Source organism: Odocoileus virginianus, chromosome 20, assembly GCF_023699985.2.
Source record: "Odocoileus virginianus isolate 20LAN1187 ecotype Illinois chromosome 20, Ovbor_1.2, whole genome shotgun sequence".
Lineage (NCBI taxonomy): Eukaryota > Metazoa > Chordata > Mammalia > Artiodactyla > Cervidae > Odocoileus > Odocoileus virginianus.
This window is the reverse complement of record NC_069693.1, coordinates 433,743-460,935: the sequence shown is the minus strand read 5'-3', so window position 1 is coordinate 460,935 and position 27,193 is coordinate 433,743. Positions and strand designations below refer to the sequence as shown.

At 42.8% G+C, this 27,193-nt stretch overlaps 1 protein-coding gene and 1 pseudogene across 4 annotated transcripts; both read left to right on the top strand.

The window, feature by feature from the left end:
* Positions 1-20: 20 nt before the first annotated feature.
* Positions 21-23,562, top strand: LOC110148512 (zinc finger protein 84-like). 4 transcript variants are annotated; one of them, XM_070451612.1, is made up of 7 exons: positions 21-173; positions 2,036-2,125; positions 4,635-4,827; positions 6,863-6,989; positions 7,668-7,826; positions 14,694-14,789; positions 17,411-23,562. In XM_070451612.1, the coding sequence occupies exons 3-7, from the start codon at positions 4,813-4,815 to the stop codon at positions 18,697-18,699; spliced, it is 1,686 nt and encodes a 561-aa protein (XP_070307713.1). In that variant the 5' UTR covers positions 21-173; positions 2,036-2,125; positions 4,635-4,812; the 3' UTR covers positions 18,700-23,562. The 4 variants fall into 4 exon arrangements, with proteins under 4 accessions (XP_070307713.1, XP_070307712.1, XP_070307715.1 ...); XM_070451611.1 differs by lacking the exon at positions 2,036-2,125; XM_070451614.1 differs by lacking the exon at positions 2,036-2,125 and having other exon boundaries at positions 4,635-4,832.
* On the top strand, positions 8,457-13,125 carry LOC139029779 (zinc finger protein 577-like; annotated as a pseudogene).
* Positions 23,563-27,193: the final 3,631 nt, after the last annotated feature.

The following is a 27,193-nucleotide window of genomic DNA, read 5'->3' as shown; positions in this document are numbered from 1 at the left end:
AAGCTCGCGAGAAGCCAGGATCCGGGTCTCTGGAACCGCTGCTTGTGAACCTCTTCGGCCGCCATCCTTTCATCTTCCAGCGGTCGTGTCTGCTTCAGAGGGTGGTCGCCTGGTTTTTAAAACAGCTGTTCTGTGATTTGTCTCCAGCGGTGAAGACAGAAGGCATCCATCAGGTCAGTGTTGAGTTCTGGGTGTGTTTCAGGGCCAGGAAGAGCGCCTTAGGGTGTTTGTTGTTGTTGTTGTTCCAGATTGCGTAGGGGTAGGCGTTGGGGTGAAGCGAGCGGTCTTGCAGCCTGCTGCCTTTTGTGTTTGTGGACCAACCCGGGGATTCGTGTTGAGAGTTTTCCCTGGTGGGGGAGCACACGGGTTACTGTGTTGGATCTGTAACCTAGCTGGACGCCACCAGGCCTTCCTGGCACAGGCCTTCGCTCATACTCTCTGCTTCAGTTCCTCTCTGAAGTACCTAGATAGTAGTATTTGATGTACGTTTCATGAGTTGTTTTGCAGAGGTTAAAAAGAAAAAAACCTCCCCCTCTCCAACAAAGAAGAAGATATTAATATGCTATTTAGTGAGGTAGAGCACAGAACCCCAGGCCTCCTGCAACCTAAGGACTGATACCATTAACCCCTGTGAAACCACCCTGCTACCTCACTATTAGCCAACTAAAGAATTGTGCACAAGCTGATCTTAGATCCTGAGAACCCCATCCCTCACCTGGCTTTTAAAAGTGATTTGCCAGATCCCTTCAGGGAGTTAAGGGCTTTTTAGGGCAAGAGCCGTCTTGTCTCATTGCAAGGCCTTGATATAAACCTTTCTCTGTTCCAGACTCCAACCTTTCAGTTTGTTTGGCTTTGCTGTGTCTTGAACATGATTAACAGCAGGACAAATTGGGAGGTCTTTGCTGGAGAGTAACATTTGGGATGTCTGGTTGGGGGATTGAACTCGTGTCCACGTTAGGGATAGCGTTTGGGTAGCTTACTGCATGTTTAATTTTAGATGTGGAGTTTCTGGTCTTGCATCCATGTTTATTGTATATTCCTATTGAAAATATGTTTTCAAGTTCATCCTAAAATCAGGGCTTCCCTGGTACACAGCAGTAAAGAGTCTGCCTGCCAATGCAGGAGACCGAGGTTCGATCCCTGGGTGGGGAAAATCCCTTGGAGAAGGGAACGGCAACCCACTCCAGTATTCTTGGGCTTCCCTTGTGGGTCAGCTGGTAAAGAATCCGCCTGCAATATGGGAGACCTGGGTTTGATCCCTGGGTTGGGAAGATCCCCTGGAGAAGGGAAAGGCTACCCACTCCAGTATTCTGGCTTAGAGAATTCCATGGACTGTCGCAAAGAGTTGGGCACAACTGAGCAACTTTCACTTTCCAGTATTCTTGCTTGGGAAATCCCATGGACAGAGGAGCCTGGCAGGCTACAGTCCATGGGTTGGCAAAGAGTCAGACATGACTGAGCAACTAACACGCTTTAAACAATCCTCCAGAAAGCAACTCTTGTTAAAATTTAGTATGTTTCATTTTTAGCGTAGGGATCAGGTGTGTAGGTATTGGTATGATTTTATACATTTTAATCTAACATCCTATCATAACCATTTGAAAGTTTTATTTCCTTTTAAAAAAAAACTAAAAAAAAAAAAAAAAAAACGAAAAAACTATTGCAGTTGTGTTCCATCAAGTGGGTATTTTAATTTGAGAAGAAGCGATACAGATGTAGGTACTACACTTTTAGGAACGTGTAAATGGATTCCTTTTAACTCAAGTTTTTTTATTTCTTTGATAAGCTGTGATTTTTTTCTATATGTGTTTTGGACATTTTTTTTATGTTTGTTTGTAAATGGGTTATACTTTTGTTGTAACTGTAAATAGTGTCATTTTTTTTCCCGTATGACCCCGCTCCCTCTTTTTTGTGTCTTCTAATTTTATGTAATGCACAAGAGCAAAAATTTAAAAGAGATACTTATTTTGTCACCTCATTCCACTCATGATATTACTAATTGATTCCTTCAAATTGATTTCTTTATGTTTTCTAGTTGAGCATCTTTGTCATCTGCAAATAGAGTTGGTCAGGTGGCAAGTTTATGGACTGGAGTAAGAAAAACCTGCTTCTCCCTCTGACTTGGGTAGGTTAATCTCTGAGTCAGGCTTCATCAATTGTGAAAAAAGCTGTCATAATTCCCATTTTCATAGCTGTTAGAAAGATGAAATGAGCAAAAGTTCTTTGAGTACAAAGCATAGTATTTATAGTCTGAATAAATGGTACCTGCACTTTATTAAGTTATTAAACTTTCTCAAAGGCTTCCCACCCACTTTATTGAGATGTTATTGACATAGAACATTCTGTAAGTTTCAAGGTGTACAGTTGTGTTTATTTAATACACTTACATATTGCAAAATGATCACCACCATAAGTTAGCCAGCATCTGCATCATGTGACATAATTACCATTTCTTCTTAGTGGTGAGAACACTGAAAATCTACTTTTTTTTTTTATTAACTTTCAAGTGTATGTGGTTAGTTGCTCAGTCATGTCCGACTTTTTGTGAACCCATAGACTGTAGCCCACCAGGCTCTGCTCTCCATGGGGATTCTTCAGGCCAGAATACTGGAATGGGTTGTCATGCCCATCTCAGGGATCGAATCCAGGGTATAATACAGTATTTAACTGTAATCACCCTGCTGTACATTACAGTCCCCTCAAAAGGCTTTTTAATTTTATTTTCATTGATAATTTCTCTCTCTTTAAAATTTTCTTTATGTTGCAAAATTTCTCAATATTTTATATTCCTGGAAGAAACCATACCTGTTCATAATGATTTGTTCTTTTAACATGGGACTGAATTCTGTCCCATATTTGCCAAATATTTTTGAACCTAGAAATCAAAAAGTGTTTTGGATTTGCTTCAGAATAATCCAGTGGTGGTGGGGGTGTAGATAAATTAGATTTGAGTTGATAGTTGTTGAAGTCACACGATGGATGGATGTGTGGAGTTTGATTATGCTGTTCTTTTTTTTTTTAATTTTTAAACTGTTCTTTATCTATGGCTGCACTGGGTCTTCATTGCTGCACACGGGCTTTCTCTGGTGTGGCAAGTAGAATCTGCCCTCTAGTTGTGGTGCACGGGGTTTCTCACTGAGGTGGCTTCTCTTGTCGCAGAGCACGAACTCTAGGCACACGGGCTCAGAAGTTGGTGTGCCTGGGCTTAGTTGCCCCAAGGCATGTGGAATCTTTCTGGACCGTGGATTGAACCCATGTCCCCTGCATTGGCAGGCAGCCTCTTAAGCACTGAACCACCAGGGGAGTCCCTGAGTATACTGTTTTCTATGGGGGTTTTTTGTACCTGAGGTTTAAATTACTGTTCCTTCTTTTGCTTGAAATTTAAAAAAAAAGATTGTGAAAATGTATAAGTGAAACTGATCTGTACTTTTCTTTAAAAGCTTTTTTCAAGTGTAACACCCAAAATTAAAGACTAGAATATTACAGAAATAAAAACCAAATAAAAAAAGAAGAGAATATTATAGGGACTTCCTTGGCAGTCCAGTGGTTAAGACTCTGCCCTACCACTACAGAGGCATGGATTCAATTCCTGGTATCCCTGCTTGGGGAACCAAGATCTCACATGCCAAACAGCATGGCTGAAAAAAAAAAGATTATTCTAGTGCCCTAGAAGCCTCCACCTCCTAATCTCCCTCCACTCCAGAGGCAATTACTTTCCTAAAAACATATTAAATTTGCCTATTAACTTTATGTAAGTGGAATCATACATTACCTGTTCTCTTGTATCTGGCTTCTTATGTTCAATATTTTGTTGTGAAATTCATCTTAAGTTATTGCATGTAGCAATAGATCATTTCTTTTCATTGCTATTAGTATTCCACTGTGCGAAAGTAAAAGAAATTGTTAGTTCCTCAGTTGTGTCTGCCTCTTTGTGACCCCATGCACTGTAACCCCCCAGGCTCTCTATGTGGAATTCTCTAGGCAAGAGTTCTAGAGTGGGTAGTCATTCTCTTCTCCAGGGAATCATCCCGACTCAGGGATTGAACCCAGGTCTCCTGCATTGCAGGTGGATTCTTTACCATCTCATTTCTTTTTATTGCTCAGTCATGTCTTGATTCTTGCAACCCCATGGACTGTAACCATCAGGCCTCTCTGTCCATGGAATTCTCTTGCCTCTCCAGGCAAGAAGCTGGAGTGGGTTGCCATTTCCTACTCCACTATATTATATATATGTACACATTCTGTTATATTCTTTTCCAGTACTGTTTATCGTAAGATACTGAATATATAGTTCCCTGTGCTATACAGTAGGACCTTGTTGTTTATAGAGCCAACATTTTTGTACTTCATTTTTCCTGAACTGGATCTGTGTGAGATCTTAGCCATGGACAAGACCATGAGCTGGTTTTTATTTCCCATCTTCTCTTCCACTTTCACTCTCTTCCAACTTTGTCAAAAAAGGCATTCCTCTCACCCATTTCGTATGTTTCTGTGGGACCCAGCCCCATGATAGAAAAGCTTTCAGGGAGTTAAAGAGACTTGAACTATTGGGACATTCTGTTAGAGTAAGTACTCGTGGCTAGAGAGAGCTGTGGCCACAGGTTCAGTTGTTGAATTTGCTCTTGAATCCACAGGTTCTAGTCTACAGGACCATCTTCAGTAATAGAAGAAGGAGGCTCCAGTCTTGGGAGATCATGGATTCTGACAGCAGCCTGACCTGAGATCCCTGACCATAACCTCCAGGCAGGTCTGGAAAGAGAGAAGACAGAACACACCCTGGAGTTACACGCCCTTTCTTAAGAACTGGAGAAGATGAGCAAGGTTCAGGTGAGGTTTGTGTTATCTATTTTACTCCTTTGTTTCCCAGGGGACTGGTGGAAGCTTCTAAAAAGCAGTCTTGTGAAATGAGAGCAGTATGAAGTGAAAAGTGAAAGTGATGGTCACTTAGTTGTGTCAGACTCTTTGGGACTCCCATGGACTGTAGCCCACCAGGCTCCTCTGTCTGTGGAATTCTCCAGGCAAGAATACTGGAGTGGGTAGCCATTCCCTTTTCTAGAGGATCTTCCCAACCCAGAGACTGAACCCTGGTCTCCTCCATTGCAGGCAGATTTTCTGCTGTCTGAGCCACCAGTAAAGCCCTGAGAAGAATATATGTTAATAAAAATTAGGATCTGCTGTACAGTAAGCTTAGGCTAAAATCTTAAAATAGAAGCAGATTCTTCCCTTATAACTTCTTAAACCCAGTTTCAAAAAATGAAGTCAGAGCCAATTATTCTTGGTTTGATCTTTGTATTTTTAATTACACAAATGATACATAGCTCCATTCACGTGCACGAGGTTTAAGCACACAAAAGTCTTTGCATCAAAAGGGAATATCCTCTTGTACCTTTTTCTCACCGAAGAGTAGCATGTTAATAATTTGGGTCTCCCATCAAATTCGTGTTTGGTAACATATATCTATATTTATATTAATTTACATATATCTTAACATATGCATTTCTATATGCATACATATGTAAACTTATAGATATGTAACTGAATATATTAGAGTTTTCCACATGTCTGGGATGAGACAATATACTATTTGGGGGCTTGATTCTTTTCATTTAAGAGAATGCCTTGAAGATCATTGATGCCAGTATATTTAAATCCATCTCGTTGATTTTAATGTTTGCATAATATTTCATAGCATGGAGGTATGGGATACCCTGTCTGCCTCTGATAGACATCTAAATTAATAACAGATTTTTCACTTATATGAACAAAGACCTTCTTAACTGCACAGTGTCTTTTATTTCTGTGCAAATATTATTTTAGTTCTTTTCTAGGCTGGGAAGGACTAATTTGTAGAATTCCACAGGGCTGTGGTTTGAGTTTTTGTGTGCCTCCACAATTCGTATGTTGACATTTTAACCCTTCAAAGATGATGGTATTAGGAGGTGAAGGCATTTGGAGGTGTGTAGGTCAGTCATGAGGGTAAGGTCTTCACAAATGGGATGAGTGTCCTTATAAGAACGCACAGGGATCCCTTGCCCTTCCCTGTGAGAACCCAGTGAAAAGGTGCCCTCTGTGAACCAGGGAGCGGGCCCTCACTAAAATGTGGCCATTATGGCCTTTGATCCCAGACTTCCCAGCCGCCACAACTGTGAGAAATAAATTTGTTTTTATAAGCTACCCAGTCTGTGGTATTTTATTATAGCAACCCAAGTGGACTAAGACACAGTCACGGGCTTTCCCTGGTGGCTCAGTGGTAAAGAACCTGCCTGCCAACGCAGGGGACACGGGTTCGATCCCTGGGCGGGGAAGATCCCACATTGCTACAGAGCTCGGCCCAAGCACCACAACTACTGAGCATGTGCTCTGGAACCCGGGAGGTGCAACTGCCAAAGCCCTCTGGCCTAGAGCCTGTGCTCTGCAACAAGGGAAGCCGTGACCCTGAGAGGCCCACACACCACGGCTAGGGAGTGGCCCCCACAGCTAGAGAAAAGCCCATGCAGCAACAAAGACGCAGCACAAAAATAAATAAATAAATACAGATTTTTTTAAAAAAAGACACATGGTCTATCCTCTGTGAAATAGCCACAGCCACAGCGCACATGATTTATCGTGGGGAGGATAAACAGAATGTGTTCCTGAGACTTCCGTGGTGGTCTAATGGTTAGGATTCTGGGCTTTCACTGCTGTGATCCAGGTTCAGTCCCTGGTTAGGGAACTGAGATCCCATGAGCTGTGTCGTACGGCCAAAGAATAAAATAAAAATGAGATCTCTGCTGATTTATAAAAAAATAAAAGAACATGTTCTTACTCTTTTTTTCCACATCACATATTCCACTGCAAATTGCGCTGGGATTTGTTATTACAGGGTTCTGTGTCATTCGAGGACGTGGCTGTGGGCTTCAGCCAGGAGGAGTGGCAGCTCCTGGGCCCATCTCAGAAGGCCCTGTGCTGGGACGTCATGTTGGAGAACTACTGCAACCTAGTGTCAATAGGTAAGGGCAGCCTGTGCTCAGGCCACCCAGGATGGCGGTTCTCCTGCTCTCTGTCCATCTCTGGTTCAAGCCATGCCTGCTTCACCTCCACCCTACTCAAGTGACTGACCTCCCTATCTACAAACTTACCCCAGCCCCAGCTAATGCCCATTCTAGCTTTAGATCAGAACGTCTCCACTATGAGAGCTTATCATAGGGGTGGTGACGGGTGTGCCCCTCTGCTGGTTTCCCTGGTAGCCAATGAGTCAACCTGACATCAATTTCCCCTGTAACTGGTAATGCACCCCTCACCCCAGCAAAGACTGCCACCATGTCCTGCCAGCCATGTACTGCACACAATGGGGTGTTGCTCCAGGACTTTGCGTCAGATAAGTAAGCTCTTCCCTCTGTTAAACCATTGACGTCACTGTCCCTAACTCCAGGCTCTTTTTATGTGGTTTGAAGTTGGATGAGTCCAGGGCTTGGAGGACTGCAGGGTGCAGCCCAGCAGATAGCATTATAGTCAGTTGCCTTTTCTTCCTCATTCAGTGAAATCTATAGGGTTCCTGGAATGTTGTATTTTATGGGTGGGACTAAAGCACTGTAGGTCCTAGAATGCATGTTCTCCCTTTCCAAGTTAAAGGTTTTTACTTTACCAAAGTACAAAGGATGTGGTCCCCGAAATCAAATTTTCTACAGTTCTTGTAGATCACCCCGGCTCAAATGCTCAGCACCAGCCATCCCGTGATTTCCCATTTACAGGATATCAGGCTCCCAAACCAGATTCACTCTTTCAGTTGGAACAAGGAGGACCCCCGTGGAAGGTCAAGGGAGCAGCCCTGAGTCCAACCTGCCCAGGTGAGTAAGCACAAACCAAGAAGGTGGGAAGAAACGACATGAAAATTCAGTTAATCAGTGACGGGTTGACACTTCTGAAATGTTATCTAGAGAACTTCCCTGATACCAGTTGGTGGCCCAATAGCCTAACACCTTTCTGCATGTTTTTATTAGGGCTCTTCTTCTTTGTCTGCTATTAAAGGATGATGTCTTCTTTTTTACAGTTTTCTGGATCTTACTGTGGTTTGTGTCATCCAAGACCTGGAGGTCTTAAGCTGGTTTCGTGCCTCCCAGCACACTCCCTCATGCCTTGTCCTTTGCTTTGTCTGCAGGGGCTCACTTCCTGTCCTCCACCTTCCTCACTATGAGGTCGCTCTCACCACCCATACAGATCGCTTTGCACTTAGCACTGCAGTGTCACCTCCCCTTTTGACGAGCTGTCCTCTCTCCCTGACAACCCACCTCACCTTCATTCATCTGAAAACCATACACACCTTGTCTCCCAGGGGACCTCTGTCTACTGATTGACCCTCTGCTTCCCCAACTTTCAGGTTATGGTTTTTGTTGTTAATCTTCTGTTAAAAGTTTGACTCAGTCTCAGGGCCTCAGCTTTCTGTTCTCTGCTGGAGGGTCCCAGGTTGACTCCTGCTAATGTCTGACCTGCACTCGAACCCTCTGCGTGTTGCCAGCCACCAGGGCCGCTGGCCTGTAATGCTCTACTTCCTGTGTGTGAGACCAGAATCCTCTTTTCTCCCAGATACTGTCTTCACCTTCAGAGTGTGTGTTCACACATGTGGAAGATTTAAGCTCTCTGACAGATATTCCTGGGTTGACAACTCTCATTTTATAGTCTAATCTGCCTTCTCATGCTGCATTTTACCTGTGTCCAAAGTAATTATTCTATGAAATCCTTTTTCCTTCAGTGTCATGAATGAGATCATTTTTCCTCCTAGTGAATCCTTTTCCTCCCCATGCGTTTTGTTTAGGTTCTACCATATTGCTCTGCCTTTCAGTTACCTTGAGTCTTCCATGTTTGGCTCTGTTATTTCTGTGGTAGTCCAGTGGTTAAGGCTCCATGCTTCCTCTGCAGGGGTCACAGGTTCCATCCCTGGTCAGGGAACTGAGGTCCCACATGGCATAGGACATGCCCCCCCCCCCCCCAACCTCAAAAAAAAACCAAAAAGGCATTCTGTATGGATTCCAGGTGCCTTCTTTTGGGCTCCCCTGGTGGCTCAGATGGTAAAGAATCTGCCCGCAACGCAGGAGACCTGGGTTCGAGTCTGGGTCAGGAAGATGCCCTAGAGAAGGAAGTGGCTACCCACTCCAGTATTCTTGCCTAGAGAATTCCATGGACAGAGGAGCCTGGCGGGCTACTGTCCATGGAGTCACAAAGAGTTGGACACGACAGAGTGACTAACACTAACTAACTGCTGTTCCTGTTTAATTTTGTTTTATAATGCTGTCATTTTTTTCACAGAGCATAGGATACACTTCCATGTAGGCGTTTCTCTTAGACTGGGATCTTATAAGAGCTAACTCAAACCATGGCATTTTTATGCTCCATTCCCCCCCTAGAATTATCATGGATGTTTTCATTGTTCTTTTTCCTAGAAGAAATGTGGGAGATTGATCCTATGCAGTGGCACCCAGAAAACCAAAACAGGATTAAAACTTTGGAAAGATGTCCACAAAGTTATGCAAATAATTTTAATTTATGCAAAAGCCTTGTTCCTTTAACACAAAGACACAGTAAGTTTGGCTCACGCTGTAAAAGTCTGAAGTCACTGTTAGGTTTAGTTGTTGGGAATAGAAGATACTCATGAAAGGATTCTGATGGGTTCAGTGGGTATGGGAAATCATCTGTCTGCCTCCAGAATAATAAAACTCTTAGTGCAATCAGATACTATGGTTGTGTGAAACCCAGTAGCACTAAATCACCGCTCAGTGGCCGTCAGAAAACTTATTCAGGAAAGAAGCCATATGCACGCAGTGAGTGAGGGAAGGCATTCTCCAGGAAGGCACAGCTCATGATACATCAGACAACTGAAAGGGGAGAGAAGCCCCATGATGCAGCACATGTGGGAAAGCATTCATGAAGATTCAGCTCACTGAACATCAGAGAACTCACACGGGAGAGAAGCCCCATGAACGTAATGAATGTGGGAAAGCCTTTTCCAGAAGGTCGCAGCTCATGGTCCACCAGAGAAGTCACACAGGAGAGAAACCCTGCGGAATGTGGTGAGTGTGGAAAAGCCTTCAGCCGGAGGTGCCAGCTCAAGAGACATCAGCGCTCTCACACCGGAGAGAAATTATATGGCTGCGGTGTGTGTGGGAAGGCCTTTTCCCAAAAGGCTTACCTCATTGCCCATCAGAGACTCCACACAGGAGAGAAGCCCTATGAGTGCTGCAAATGCAAAAGAATCTTCTTTTTTAAGTCTGACCTGACCAAGCATCAGAGAATTCACACAGGAGAGAAACTGTGTGAGTGCAGTGACTGCAAAAAGGCCTTCCGAAGTAAGGCAAAGCTCATTCAGCACCAGCAAACTCACACCAGAGAGACCGTACAGCTGCAGTGAATGCGGCAAAGCCTTGGCCCACATGTTCTCATCAAACATAAGAAGACTCACTGGGGAGAGAAAGCTGTAGATTCCCCAGAGCTGAAGAAACCCTCCTCCAGGCATCATAGCTCTTTATGCCTGAGCAAACTCGTACAGGAGCAAAGCCCTATGAACACAGTGCCTGCGGAGATGGTGTCTTCGGGAACCCAGTCCTTATTAAACAGTGAGCTGCTAAGGCGCAGAAACAGTGATTGTGGCCCAGCCTTTTCTAAGAAGTCAGGCCTCAGTAGATAATCGGGGGTTTCCCCAGGGAATAAGCCTTGGAAATGCACTGAATGTGACCACCCCTTCAGTAACAAATTGTGTCTTATATGTTACAGATACTGCATAGCAAGAAAAGTCCTCGGTATCAGAGATGGGGGAAAGCCTTGAGCCAGAATCTTCCCCACAGTATTTATGTATCAGTGCTCACTTAGGGCAGAAATGCCAGACTTCCCTCGTGGTTCAGTGGTTAAGACTCCAAGCTTCCAGTGCAAGAGGTGCAGGTTCAATCCCTGGCTAAGGAACTAAGATCCCACAGGCTGTTGTGGGGTGCAGCCAAAAAAGGAAAAAAGTTGATTTCAGGACAAAAATGCCATGGATGCAGTGGTCGTGGAGAACATATCTATGAAAAGTTAGTAAATATCAGTGAGATCACATGGAGCAGAAATGCAGTTCTCGTGGGGAACCCTTTTCCCAGAAGTGATATCCCAGTGGGTTTCAAAGAGTTCCCACGGGACCGAAACCTTAGGAAAGAGTGGGATGGTCTTCAGTGATCAATTATACCTTCTCACTTGTCAGAGAAGCATAGAAAGACAACCTTAGAGGTGCTGAAAGTGGAAAAAACACATTTATAAAATGTGGAAGAATGCCTAGAAAAGAGAAATCCCCTGAAAGCCATTAAAAAAAAGGAAATTGTATCCTCAAACTAAGTTGTGTATCACAGTTTTGCCTTGGGAAATGGAGAGAGACTTCTCTAAGTAAAGGAAATCTTAGACGTCAGGAATTGCACTGTGGAGTGAAAACCTCAGAATATAATGAATGTAAAAGTACAGCTGTATTGGTTTCTTGTGGCTGCTGTAACCAGTTTTCACAAACTCACTGTTTCAGAATAACAGTGTATTAGTCCAGAGATCTGAAATCCAAAATGCATCTCTCTGGGATTAAAAACAGTGTTGTTGCAGGGTCACATTTCTTTATGGAGGTTCTAGAGCAGACTCGGTTTCTTTGTTTTCCCAGCTTCTAGAAGCTCCCCAGATTCCGTGACTTTTGGCCCCTTTCCTTCCTTAAGGTCAGTGATGACTGATCAACTCTTCCATCTCTCATTTTTCTGCCTCCTCCTTCCATACTTAAGGACCCTTGTGATTACATTGGGCCCACCCATAAAATTCAAAATAATCTCCTATCTTACAGTCAGTTAATTAGCATCTTTAACTCCATCTACTAGCTTGTGTCCCCTTTGCTTTATAATATAGCATATTCACAAGTCCTGGATATAAGGATGTAGACATCTTTGGGAGGCCATTATGCTGCCTATCAAAGGCTACCCTTTGGCGCCCAGTGGTTTGTGTCCATCCCATGAGTAAAATGGATTCACCCTATCCCACCATCTCCAAGTGTCTCAGCCTGTTACAGGACCAACTCAGAGTCCAAAATCTCACCTAAAACGGATCCACTCGGGAGTGCGAAATCTCACCTTCTAAAGCTAATATTGGTGAGCCTCTGAGTATAATCTGCCCTGGGGCTCATTTTCTCTCTGTGAACCTTAAAACTCAAAAACAATTTATTTGGCCCTAAAATGACTTAATGCCATCTTCTGCCTTAATTCCCCTTCACCATACAATGTAACAGATTTCCAGATTCTGGAAATTGGGACATGAACATCTTTGGGGTTTGCCATGATATTGCCTACCCCAAAAGCATTAGATTTCAGAGAGTTTGCACTTCAGTAAATTCCTGCCTGCCCCTTCAATAAATTTGGAACAGCATGTTCCCAGTGAAGCAGTTATCTAAAGTAATTATGTTCTAAGTACATTAACATTTTTTTTCTTTAATCAGAGAATCTTGTACTAATTCTTAAGACATGAACACCATGGAATGCTCTTGAAACATATGAATCAAATTGTCAGCACTGGAAAAGAACTCTCTCCTAATGGAACATGAGATTTTTGCTGCTGGAAATACTACCAAACATACGTTTGTATGTATTCTGAAATTGAATAGGTTAATATATCCACATATAAAATTCCATGGGCAGAGGATCCTGGTGGGCTGCAGTCCATTTTAGTCAGCAAAATTACCAAGAAAAAGTATAAAAATATGAAACACATGACACTAAGCAGACCGTGAAAAGGATGCTTGTTTGCATTAGGAGAACTGAAATAAGACAGCAGCATTTGGTTCAGACTCAGCCGGGATCATGCACCTCGGGTGACTCAAATTATTTGTTGCTCAAATTATCGGCTATGCATGTCTGCAGATGTTCGTGAAAGTGCTGTGATTATTGACTTTGGGTTAAAAAGAAATTTTAGCAGTCAGGTGAATTCACAGAAAATCCATGAATAATGAAAACTGACTGAAATTTATTTTTAAATTTTTCTGCTGGTTTATGTACATCTAAATGGTCATTTTAATAATATCCTTTCTACATATTTTAGATATCCTGTTTCTCAATACAGTAAACCTTTATATTAAACATTCATATTAATATCTTGTGCTGATAATTCCTGTATGTGTAGTCATTTCATATCTGATTCTGTTATTTGTTCTATCTGTTGAAAAGTGTCCAAAAGCTCCTTGAGGGCAGATTTTTGCTGTGTTTATATGTTAGCACTTAGTTCTTCACCTTTTAAATAGTTGTCTGAGATGATTTATAGAGACATTTTATATCCCTGTTTTAGGGATATTTTACCTGTAAGATATAGTGAATGTGCTTTTGAGAAACTTCTGATTTACTAGACTAGTTGATAATTAAGTGTTCAATTGCAAAATCAGTATAAAGGCATTTTACTTCTTTTCATAGTAACTGATGAAAACTGTTACCCAGAGAGAGCGCCTTGGTAACTTATGGTGAAAACAGCCACCTGTAGGGCTTTTGCTCATTAGTAATGATCACCACAGGCTTCCCAGGTGCTGCCATGGGAAAGAATCCACCTGCCAACGCAGGAGGCCCAAGAGACAGGGGTTCAATTCCTAGGTTGGGAAATGGCAACCCACTCCAGTATTCTTGCCTGGGAAAAATTCAATGCACAGAGGAGCCTGGCAGGCTGTAGTCCATGGGATCACAAAGAGTTGGATACAGTTAAGCACATATACACACACACACAATGATCACCACACATTGGAAGAAAAATGTGGGATAATTAATAGGGACTAGTGTCATTTGACGGACAAGGCAGTGACACCCCACTCCATTACTCTTGCCTGGAAAATCCCATGGACGGAGGAGCCTGGGTAGGCTGTGGTCCATGGGGTCGCTGAGAGTCAGACACGACAGAGCAACTTCACTTTCACTTTTCACTTTCATGCATTGGAGAAGGAAATGACAACCCACTGCAGTATTCTTGCCTGGAGAATCCCAGGGATAGGGGAGCCTGGTGGGCTGCCGTCTGTGGGGTCTCACAGAGTTGGACACAACAGAAGTGACTTAGCAGCAGCAGCAGCAGTGTCATTTGAGGATATTTCTATGGACTTCACCTGGGAGGCGGGCTTCCCTGGTGTCTCAGATGGTAAAGCATCTGCCTGCAATGGGAGAGACCTAGGTTCAATTCCTGGGTTGGGAATATCCCCTGGAGAAGGAAATGGCAACCCACTCCAGTACTCTTGCCTGGAAAATTCCATGGACAGAGGAGCCTGGAAGGCTACAGTCCATGGGGTCGTAAAGAGTTGGACACGACCGAGCGACTTCACTTCTACTTCTTCACCTGGGAGGAGTAGCAGCCACTAGGTTCTGCTTAGAAGAGCCAACATCAGGATGTGTTACTGGAGAATTCTAGTAACCTGTGACACTAGTTAATGATTGTCCTGTGTCATTCAGAACACAGCCAATAGCCTTTCCTTTTTCAGTTGCCCTAACGTCCAAAGAGCCTCAAGATATTGGAGTTGAGTTTATAGACAATAGATTTTCAGTCCTTCTGTTCCCATCAGAACTTAATGGGCTTTCATCTTTATTAGATCTTTAATCTGCCAAGGTGAGAGTGTGTCCATTCCAGAAACATTTTGTGCTCTTCCCAGACATCCCCCACCAAATCCAATTGTAAGCATCCAAGTCTTTGTCATTTCCCATGAACAGGCTATCAAGCTACCAAACCAGATGTGATCCTTAACTTCGAGCCCGGAGAAGAGCCATGGAAAGTAGAAGATGAAATGCAGCATCAGTACTTTTCAGGTAAGTAAGCAGCTGAGAAGCTGCAAGATGGGAAACCTTGAAAGTAGTTGGACGTGAAAGGTTGACCCTTCCGAATGTGTTTAGCAAGGCTAAAACTCTGAAGGTTGTTGTTGTTTAGTCACTAAGTCATGTCTGACTCTCTACAACCCCATGAACTGCAGCATGCCAGTCTTTCCTGTCCTTCACTGTCTCCCAGAGTGAAAATAAACTCATGTCTGTTGAGTCTGTGATGCCCTCCAACCATCTCATCCTCTGTCGTCCTCTTGTCCTGCCCTCAATCTTTCCCAGCATCAGGGTCTTCTCCAGTGAGTCAGTTTTTCGTATCAGGTGGCCAAAGTACTGGAGCTTCAGCTTTTGCATCAGTCCTTCCAGTGACTGTTCAGGTTTAATTTCCTTTAGGATGGACTGGTTTGATTTCCATGCTGTCCAAGGGACTCTGAAGGTCTTTACAAACACCTGAATCATTGATGAGGCTCTCTTGCATGCTGTGTCCAGGAAAATGTGCCTCTTTTTCTCTCTCAGATTGACTCAGTGTTCAGTAATTAGTTTCCTTACAGCATCCAAACTTCCTCCTACTTCTTCCTCTTTGGCAGCGTCATTTCCTTTCTCCACATTCTCTTTAGCTTCTTTTACCTTATCACATAATGCCACAATTCTTCCAGTTAATACAGCAGCACCGGTGCCGGTGGCTTTCTGTGGGCCATGTGAGAATGTATCAGAGCAAGCCAGAAAGTGGAAATATTGACCACAGTGGTGGTCTGTAAATGTGATATTAGACTGTTGGGAAGGTTCATTGTCTATTGCCTGCAGAATTAGACAAGAAAGGATCAGTGAGATAGGGTAACTACACTTTAAGTTAAAAGCTGAGGATCCTTTATTCTAAACTGCTTACCCCAGATGTTTGTTCAAGACTTGGCATCTTTCCTTTGTAGTCATTGTTTGTGCCTGATGAATGGACCTTCTCGATACTCTGGGCATCTCCTAAAGTCTTTAGAGTTGAAAAGCATGAGGCTTCATCTTTGCCTGTTTCTGTCATTTGCTAATCAGTGTAAATTCATTAAATTTCTTGGCCTTAACAATACTATTTATTTGCTGATGACCCCCAGATTTCTGTCTACTGACCAAACCTTCCCTCATCCTCATATACCTGATACTTCTTTTCTGCACTCAGAATCTGATACCTACCTCATATTCACATCACTTTTTCTTCCTCTTTTCACTCACACCACAAATTTAATCCATCAGCAAGTTTGGTCTCACTCTCCTGATATCCCAAGGGCTCCACTCTTTTCTGTTACTATTATTTTCACTCACATGTCAATGTCCAGTATTTTTTGCCAGAATTGTTATAGTTTTCTTGAAAATACTCTTGACTTCTTTAATGTTGCTTCTCTCTGTTCTCCACACAATAATCAAGTGATTTTTTTTCAAAAATTTTGCTATTTTTATATATTTATAAAAAGGAAGTAAGGAAAGTCAGTGTTTCTATAGCTACTCACCACCCCACCCCCCACAACGGTCATGAGCATAAGCTTCAGAAGCATCTGGCTTTTTAAAGACATAATGTCTTGACAGTTACCTGGATTGAAAAAACCGGGTATGGCAAGATAAACCATCACGTAGAACAACCTTCTGAGTGGGAGGGTAGAGAGCAAAATCTAAAGTGTAATCCAAGAACGATGCTATATGACATAGCAGATCATTACCAGTTTTCATAACCACAGTCCACAAGCCTAAAAATAGTGTATGTCACAATGTTTGAGACCTTGTAATTCACATACACAAAGGATGACATTTTTGAAGTGAAAGCCTAAGACATCTCTCTCCTAGTATTACCTTGAATGGCATCCTATTATTGTTATTAATAATATAATATCTGAATTCCTTCCAGAGTCTTCCTACACGTGAGCATTTCCTGACTACTGCCTACTTTTTTACTTCTTGTAAAAATGAAGTATAATGAAGTTAATTTTTGCAATCAACCCACAGTGTAACCAACATTTAGATTGGGAATACTAGAGTACTGTGCAGGATGCCATTGTGGGAATATGAAACAATTTAGTCATTCTGCATTCAGGCCATTATGAGTAATCCTCCTATATAACTTAATACAAATGTCGTCTTTTATTTTCTATTTTTTCCTTTTGAAAATATTTATTCCTAAATAGTTTAAACTTCATGTGAAATCCCAAGATTATACACAGATTTCATGTACATTGTTTTTGCAGGTTCCCTTAAGTGGTAGTATTTTACCACATTTGCTTTATCATAATCTGTCATTTTACACACACACACACACACACACAAGTACATATTGCTTTCCTGAACTCTTGACCCCTAATAATAACCCTTTATAAATATATAACTATTTCCTAGAAACAGGTAATTTAAAAAACATAAACAGAATAGTTATCAAAATCAGAATATTACTGCTTATACAGAACTATTATCCAATCTAGAGTTTCCTCAAATTTTACTTATTATCTCACTCTTATTTTTATAATAATAAAAAAAAAAAACCTTTTTCTGGACCTTCACTTGCTATGTTGTTCATTCTGCTATGAGTACTCTGGCTTTAATCTAGCTGTCAGAGTTTGCTAATTATAACTCAACTTCTTTAGGCAAGAAACTATATGGATGCAATCAAAATGCAGTGGATACTTGTCAACCACTCACAACCATGCCTTGGAGAACTCACGCAGGAAATAATTCCCATGGATACCGTGATTGTAAGAGAACCTTTCCCAGTGAGTTAAAGCTAGTTACTCATCAGGACACTCACACAGGAGAAAGCCCATATCGATGCAGTCGGTGTCAGAAAGCCTTCATTACAAAGTCAGCACTCGCCTATCATCAGAAGACCCGACACAGAGAAGGAAAGTCCCACAGATGCAGCAAATGTGGGAAAGCTTTTCCCTGGAAATCAAAGCTCAGCTTACATCAGAGGACTCATTCAGGAGAAAGACCCTTCAGATGTGGAGTTTGTGATAAAGCCTTCATGGTGAAAGCACATCTCACTGTACATCAGAGAACTCACACGGGAGAGAAGCCATACAAATGCTCCGACTGTGAGAAAGCCTTCTCAAAAAAGGCTCAGCTCCTGATTCATCAGCGAATCCACACAGGAGAGAGACCATATAGATGCAGTGAATGTCAGCAAGCCTTCATCCAGAAGTCAGATCTCAGCGATCATAAGAAAAGTCATCACGTGGCAGAGAAGTCCCACGAATGCAGTGAATGTGGGAAGATTCTGTCCTCTAAGTCAACTCTCATTGTACATCACAGAACCCATACAGGCGAGAAACCCTTCAAATGCAGTGCATGTGTTAGAGCCTTTACATCAAAGGCACATCTCGTTATCCACGAGAGAGTTCATACAGGAGAGAGACCGTATGAATGCGCAAACTGTGAGAAGGCCTTCTCCACTAAGGCGTATCTCATGATCCATCAGCGAATTCACACAGGAGAGAGACCATATGGATGCAGTGAATGTCCACAGGCTTTCATCCAGAAGTCAGGTCTCACTAACCACCTAAAAAATTGTCATGCCAAAGTGAAACTGTGTGAATGCCCCGAATGTGGGAAGGTTCTGTCGTGTAAGTCAACGCTCATTATACATCAGAGAACCCACACAGGTGAAAAACCATTCAAATGCAGTGTATGTGACAAAGCTTTCACAGCCAAATCCTATCTCACCGTACATCAGAGAATTCATACAGGAGAGAAACCATATGAATGCCCCCACTGTAAGAAAGCATTTACTACTCTGTCAGCTCTTATCAGTCACCGGAGAACTCACACAGGAGAGAGGCCCTATGGATGCAATGAATGTCAGAAAGCCTTCTTTCGGAAATCAGTGCTTGCTAATCATCAGCGAACTCAGCATAGAGGAAAATCCTGTGCACAGTGACTGTGAGAATGTGATAAAGCTCTTCTCATTAATCTTATCTACGCACAGAACTCATAGAGAATGGAAATGCCATAAGTGCTCTCATTATACAGGCTGTTCTGGAACTCCTTAATAGGAAAGAAACCTTGTACATGGAATGAAAGTTGTACATCTTCCATCTAAAGACATTCACCTTGTTATACCTTAGGGATCTCACCAAAAAAAGAAACATTATAGAGTCAGCGAGAATGGGCTTTCCTGGTGGTGCAATGGTATAAAGAATCTGCCTGCCAACGTAGGAGATGCAGGTTTGATCCCTGGATCGAGAAGATTCCCTGGAGTAGTAAAAGGCAACCTACTGCAGTATTCTGGCCTAGTGAATTCTGTGGGCAGAGGAGCCTGGCAGGCTGTAGTCCATGGGGTCACACAGAGTCAGATATGACTGAGCATGCAACATAGTATAAAGGCAGTGATTGTCAAAAGACTTTATTTGAAAGTCACAGGCTATGCATTTAAGAGGCAGCCCATGTGGGTGCAGGGAGAGCAGGAAGTTTTTCTTTTTCAAGTCATGTTGGTTATACATTAGGGTATTCATTGAGGAGAGGGACCCTGCAGTTGCAGTGAACAAAGCAAGCTAAGAAAAGTCACATCTCATTGTACATAAAAATGGAAGTTTCAGGAATGTTTTGATAATGACAATATCCCCTAGAAAAGTCAAAACTTTTTGATCATCTTGTACAGGAGACAGATCCTATGGATGTGGTGAATGTGGTAGTCTTCCCACATCAACGTGATGTAAGATCTTCCTTACATCAACAGACTCAGAAAGGAGGAGAGCCTTGTTAATGTTAATGATCTCCTTGGACTGCAAGGAGATCAAACCAGTCAATCCTAAAGGAAACCAACACATAACATTCATCAGAAGGACTTATACTGAAGCTGAAACTCCGATTCTTTGGCCACCTGACTCAAAGAACTGATTCATTAGAAAAGACCCCGATGCTGGGACAGATTGATGGTAGGAGGACAAGGGGGTGACAGTGGATGAGATGGTTGGATGGCATCACCAGCCCAATGGACATGAGTTTCAGCAAACTCTGGGAGATAGTGGAGGACAGGGAAGCCCGGCATGCTGCAGTCCATGGGGTCACAGAGTCAAACACGACTTAGCAAGTTTGTTGAACAATGACCCAGGAACTCCACTCTTGGGTATATACCCAATAAAGTTGAAAACAGATAATTAACTACTTGCATAAGAATATTCATAGCAGCACACTGTTCACAATAACCAGAGGGTGGAAACAACCCAGATGCGCATCAGCGGCTAAATGGATAAACAAAATACATGTATATATGTAATAGAGTATTAATCACCCATACAAGTGAACTATTGATACATATTATAAAATGAATAAGCCTTAGAAACAATACACTGAGTGAAAGAAACCAGACCCAACACACCACGCACTGGGACTTGCCTGGTGGTCCGTCGTTAAGACAGCACTTCCAATGCAGGAAGCCTGAGTTTGGTCCCTGGATGGGGAACTAAGATCCCACATGCCACCCAACTGAAAAAAAAAAAAAGATCACATATTTCTATAAAATGTCCAGAATGCATAACTCTATAGAGGCATAAGAGTTTCCCTGGTGGCTCAGTGGTAAAGAATCACTTGCCAGTTCAGGAGACCCAGATTCGATCCCAGGGTCAGGAAGATCCCCTGCAGAAGGAAATGGCAACCCGCTTCAGTATTCTTTTCTGGAAAATCCCATGGACAGATGAGACTGGTGGCCTACAGTCCATGGTGTCTCAAAAGAGTCAGACACGACTGAGCGACTAAACAACAACAACAGCATAGAGGCATAAAGGAAATTGGTGGTTACCAGGACCTGGGGGGAATGGGGACTAGAGACTGAATGATTAATGGCTGCAGAGTTTTCTTTTAGAATGATGAAAATGCTTTGGAATTAGAAGTGGTGGTTGCATAACATTCTCAGTGTAGTAAATGCTCACTGAATAGTTTGAAATAGTTAACTATATCTTGTGAATTTTTACATCAATAAAAAAATATTTGAAAAGAATAACATTGCAAGAACCTTGGCACTCAAAATGCAAATAAAAATCGTTTGTTCTTGTCCAGTAGCTAAGTCATGTCTGGCTCTTTGTGACCCTATGGTCACACCAGGCTTCCTTGTCCTTCACTATCTCCCAGAGTTTGCTCAAATTCATGTCCATTGAGTCAGTAATGATACTTACAGAAAAAAAAAAAACAAACCTGCACAGCAAAACCAGTGTAAATATGCAGCCTTTAACATAATAGATATTAGCTACCAAAACTTTATAGCTAACATCATATTTAATGATGAAATTTTGAAGATATTCTCTAGTTATTCATCAGTGAGGTACACAAATCTGCTGTCTATATTTCTGCTAAAACACTCTGCTGGAGGTCTTAACCAACATAGCATGACAATAATAACAACTAATGGGTTTAAAAATTGGAAACAAAATTGTCATTATTTGCAGATGATTTGATTGCCTATGTGGAGAGATGAGAACCCATAGACAACCATGTAGAAAAAGTCCACTGCATAGTACAGGGAAGTATATTCAATATCCTGTGATAAATCATAATGGAAAAGAGTATAAAAAAGGATGTATGTGTATAATAGTTATTTTGCTATACAGCAGATATTAACATTGTAAATGAACTATTGGGTGAGAAGTGGGGACAGAAAAGGTAATGTAGGAACATGGGTCTAATCATTTTCGTCTAGGGAGCAAGCTAGATATCATCCAAGCTGACATAAAAAAAATAGAAGACAAGTACATGTCAATGAAAAATTAGTCAATCTAAGGAAAATTTTATTCGAGCCCAGTTGAGAATTATAACCCAGGAACAGCCTCTCAGAAAGTTCCAAAACCTGTTCTGCCTGTTGGAAGTCAAAACACACTTACATACATTTTCTGAGACAGATGACTGTATGTTAAATGGCATACTGTTGACAGTTTACACAGTCCAGATCTAAGCATCATTGTGGTCCCTTACAAAGTCAAGAAGGAGTGTGAAGGAGTTGTCTTGATGCTGGGAGAATGTTGCTCCTTATGGTTGAGCTGGTATTTCTCCTGATGGGGGAGGTTTGGTCGATGTCCAATGTAGGTACACAGGCACGGTGGAGGGTGAGAGAAGGCCACTGGACAGAAAAAAATTTTTATGTTTAAATTTTTCTGGGAATTCTCTGGTGGTGCAGTGGTGAGGACTCCATGCTCTCACTGCCACGGGCTGGAGTTTGATCCCTGCTTGGGGAACTAAAATCCCATAAGGCTTGTGGTACAGCCAAAAAATAACAATATTAAAAAAAACACATATTTCTTGTCTTACTGTAAAGTGTGAATTTTATCTCACATACACATAAAATATAAAAAGAAACATGAAGACAAGTGTACAGTTAACCCTGGGCAGTAGAAGGAAAAAAAAGAGGAAGTGGAACTATACGAAGCGTATCATTACATATAGTAGGCACTCAAGAACTGAGGGTAGAAGCACTTTCAAAAGTGATTGGGTCACTTGTTGACTTGGCCCCAAGATGGTTCAAAAAGACATATTTGGGCACGAAAGGTGGAGGGACTGGCAGGAGTGATCAGGGCTCCTGCAAGCGTGAATAAGATCCAGCCAGAGCCTTCCCAGCAATCCAGCGCCTCAGACACAGCCTGTGTCCTTAAGAGTGACATACTGTTAGCCAAATGCAAGTTCGGGTGCTTGATGCGCTGTGAAACCAAACCTGCAATGTGAGGGTTTGGAGCAGAGAGGTCATATTGCAGGGCTGTGAAGGAGACAGGTGCTTCGTGCTCAAAAAAGCCCCAACTCCTGGAAGGGTTCAGCAAACCCTTTTAAAGGCAAGGTGAGGGAGGGGCATGGTTGGTTATCACAGACTTCTTGGTGTGGGTATCCTTGCTTCTTGCAGCTGTTGTCCACATAGGTCAGTTCACTTTGTTCCTGTAAACCTCCAACAAGACAAAGGTTATTGTCTCTTCTGCAACTTTTTATATGAATTGACTTTTTTTTTTCAATGAGGGGAGTAAAATATAGATCTTTTATTTCTTTTTTAATATTTTCATTCTTGCTTCCTATTTTAATGTTGCTGATAGACAACAGAAAGTGTCTGACATTGAATCTACACCAAAGAAGTACCATTGTTTATTTCTGCTTCAGTTCAGTTCAGTCATTCAGTAGTGTCTGACTCTTTTCGACCCTATGGTCTGCAGCACGCCAGGCCTCCCTGTCCATCACCAACTCCTGGAGTTTACTCAGACTCATGTCCATTGAGTCGGTGATGGCATCCAGCCATCTCATCCTCTGTTGTCCCCTTCTCTTCCCACCTTCAATCTTTCCCAGGATCAGGGTCTTTTCAAATGAGTCAGTTCTTCACATCAGGTGGCCAAAGTACTGGAGTTTCAGCATCAGCCCTTCCAATGAATATTCAGGACTGGTTGCCTTTAGGATGGACTGGTTAGATCTCCTTGCAGTCCAAGGGACTCTCAAGAGAGAGAGATTCAAGTGAGATTTAAAAAAAAAAAAAAGGTTGGAGCACTTTATGAAGCAATCATTGATTTTTTAAAAAACATTTTAAAAATAATTTAAAATACGTATTTATTTTTGACTGCATTAGATCTTCACTGCTTTGTGCAGGCTTTCTCTAGTTGCAGAGTGGGAACTAGTCTCGAGTTTCGGCGCACGCACGGGCTTATTGCGGTGGCTTCTCTTGTTGCAGAGCACAGGCTTAATGGTCAGAGTCTTGAGATGGGCTGTCCTATATATTTCAGGCTCTAGGCAACATTCTTTTGCAAAATGTGCATTATGACTAAGCACAGGCAACAGCACAAAATTTAGAAAGAAACAGATCTAATACGGAATCAGATTTACTCTTCCTTCTTACAACACCACAGCTCAGAGTCCAACATGAACCTGATAGGTCTCATCTATGTGACCCTGGTTTGCAGCGGGGGGAGGGGGGCAGGACTGGAGGATCCACTTTGCCATCCCAGCGCTGAGTGCCCTGTCTGTCCCGCACTCCCTTGGACACACAGGATTCACTGCAGTGGGGGCAGGAAAATGTTGCCCTCAGCTGCACCTGCTTTTAATTAGCTCTGTCTTAATCCCCAGGGACTGTGGATGCCAACTTGTCTTGGGACTAACGTTGACAGCTGCTTTGCAGATGTACCACAGTCCCTCTGCAGAAGCTGTCAGTGCCTTGCAAGTGCCAGGGTAATTGCAGCTCTTTGGGCAGGGGGCGGGGAGATGAACTCAGGGGATCTCAAGACATATAGCTGCCATGGCTTGCATGGCACATATTCACTGACAGCCACGGTCCCACTGCCCTTTCCAGCAGCAGTGACCAACCCTGGTGAGTGTGTCCTTATAGCTCAGACTCCAACAAGGTGAGGGAGACAGTGTCCAGGAGGAGAGGGCAGCTGGGGAACGGGGCGGGACAGCAGCTTTTCCCCCTTGCGTCTCGGGACAGCTTTGTCTCAGCTGGTCTCCTTCCTGGGCAGAGAGAGGGACGGGGCAGGTGAAACAGCAGAGACCCCCAGAGCAGGCGGTGGAGGGCGGTGGGTACTTGGCTGGAAGGCGGATGGACGTTGCCCAGGCTGTGCCCAGCCTGAGGGTAAGGGTTGCTTTTTTTCTCCTGCTTTTGCCCCTTAAGATTTGAGACGAGATTTTCCATCAACTCAAACCACTCAGCGCTGGACCCAGAGTTGAGATATTTTGATGTTTAGAGCTCAGTGTTAACGTGCAGATTCTTGAGCCATGGCCCCTGTTTTCTGCACACACGTGGGCACTCACACTCACACTGCTCCACTATTGCCTCACAGACCGATTCCACAGTCTGGAAGGACCTGGAGAAATGGACAGGCGTGGGACCTAGTGGGGTTGTAATATCGTACATGCTTTTCTTTGCCACCAAAAGGCACAGCTTCAAAGCAACACTGAGTAAGAGTCCAGTCTGAGGGTGGGAGCAGCTTATCTTCAATTCCTGACTCTGCCTCCTACAACCTGGGGGACCGGGGGCTCCCGACAGCGAGTCTCAGCCTCCCAGCGGTGAGCCGGGACTAGGACAGTATCACTCTGAATACTGAGCAGGGTGGCTGAATGTTGAAGAGGGTGACAGGCGGGTGCACCGCAGGTCTCTGGTAAATGGTCGTGATGTTCTCACCTGCATGATGCTAGAGCCAGTATTCTGCAGCTAGGCATACACACAGCTGGCAACAGCTGTCATCAAATTTCACCCCATCTCTTGGTGATTCTGTGTTGATTTCCCATTCCATCTGATGGATCTGAATGACTTGGTGTATCTGTGTGTGTGTGTGTGTGTGTGTGTGTGTGTGTGTGTGTAAGAGAGAGAGTGTAAGAGAGACAGAGACAGAAAGACTGCCTAGACCATGCCCACATTTACCAGCCCACCAGTGATTTAATGCTAAGATACTTAATGAAAAATGAGACAGTACGTCCAAACATGATGTCTTATTCAGCAAAGAAGGCTATTGATGTGTTTAGGAGTTTCTTCTTAGCAAAGATTTCCATAGTAGAGAAGAATAACCCCTTTACAACACAGATCAGTATTTTTCTTTCTTTTTTTTTTTTTTTGCTTTAGCTTTGTGAAAGTGCCTCTTAGACCTTAAAAGGCGGGAGTGGGGTTGGGGAGGGGACTGCTTTTTTAAAAACTTTATTGAAGTGTGGTTGATATACAGTATTAATTTCTGCTATACAGCAAAGTGATTCAGTTATGTGTGTGTGTATAACTTTATAAATTATTTTCCATGCTGGTTTATCACAGGATATTAAATTTAGTTCTCTGTGCTATACAGTAGCATAAACAACAAGGTAGGACAAAAAACTGCCTCTGGGAATCCCCTGCCCAGTGGTTAAGATTCAGCACTTTCACTGCCAGGGCCCTGATTCAATCCCTGGTTGGGGGAAAAGACCCTGCAAGCCGAGTGGTGCAGCGGAAAAAAAAAAAAAATTGCCTTCTTAAAATTGGCTAGTTGGATTTGAATTACCCACTGATTCACTTAACATGTTGAGTAAACTTTAGTAGCAAAAGAGAAACCAATTTGTTTTCAAGACTAAAGAATGAATTTATTTTTTAAAAAAATCAGAAGTACATACCTTGGGTCACATCAGACCTAGGCTGCAATTTACTGGAACTGAGTGACCTTGAGAAGGTTAAAAAAAAATCTCTCTGGCTTATTTTCCATCCATGTAAAATAGGATAATAATATTCATCGGATAATGTTCTTTGACACTGAACATTCAGTATTAACTTGTCCCTATGTGCAAAGGCTCATCAATAAATTGTATCTCCTGGTATATTTTCTGAATGAACTGTGAGCCACTTATTGGGAAGTGAGTTAAAAATACAGAAATTGGGGCTTCCCTTGTGACTCAGTGGTAAAGAATCTGCCTGCCAATGCAGGAGACACAGATTCAATCCCTGATCTGGGAAGATCTCACATGCCACAGAGCAACTAAGCCTATGCATATTAAATTTAAAAAAAATACAGAAGTTGGTGAAAAGAGAAAGTGAAAGTCACTCAGTGATGTCCAACTCTTTAGGACTGTACAGTCCATGGAATTCTCCAGGCCAGAATACTGGAGTGGATAGCTGTTCCCCTTCTCCAGGGGATCTTCCCAAGCCTGTGATCAATTCTGGGTCTCCTGCATTGTGGGCAGATTCTTCAGCTGAACCAACAGGGAAGCCCAAGAATACTGAAGTGGGTAGCCTATCCCTTCTCCAGTGGATCTTCCTAACCCAGGAGTTGAATCGGGGTCTCCGGCAATGCAGGCGGATTCTTTACCAGCTGAGCTACGGGGGAGGCTACAGAAATTGGTAGCTCTGTTAATTACTTCTGTCTTCCTAATCACTTCCAATTCTTTTCTCTCTCAAAGAATTCCCGTTTGGGTGATTAGGCCTCTTCTAAGGCCATTTTTGTTCCTTTTTTTTTTTTTTTAACTGTCTTCACGTCAGTCTCCTTGAAGATTCAGGGTTTATTTCCAGCGCTGTTACAGCTGGTAGCTTTCTCAAACATCACAGTCCCCGACTCCAAAGAGCAAGTCTAACCATGCTTGACTCACCAGCACTTGACCTGATCTTCACAATTCCATTTTCGTTTTCATATTTGTTTCTGCCCGATGCTTGCCCCTGTGGCACTTGGAACATGAAGACATTTTTTTCCCTTGTCCTTGCTGTCAGTTTAATGTGTTTTTTTTTTCCATAAAGAGACCCCCCAGAAGCACCAAGCAGCCAGTGGAAAAGGCAGAATCAAGACACATCTTGAGTCCTATTGCAGAAACTTATCATGTGTAGTAAAGCGGGTAGAGACAGGACCCCTAGAACCTGCAGTCGTAGAAGCGTGCTGGACTGCAGCACACTGTGGTGGACTGTTTGGTATCTGGCCCCATGCAAGCACATTCAGGGGTCAGCCAGAGTCTTGGATAGACATTCTGGCTTTGATTTA

Coding starts and splice junctions, on each gene's coding strand:
- LOC110148512 (XM_070451611.1), top strand. Junction 6,990..7,667: donor CTGCAACCTAGTGTCAATAG/GTAAGGGCAGCC, acceptor AATTTTCTACAG/TTCTTGTAGATCACCCCGGC. Junction 14,790..17,410: donor GCAGCATCAGTACTTTTCAG/GTAAGTAAGCAG, acceptor CAACTTCTTTAG/GCAAGAAACTATATGGATGC.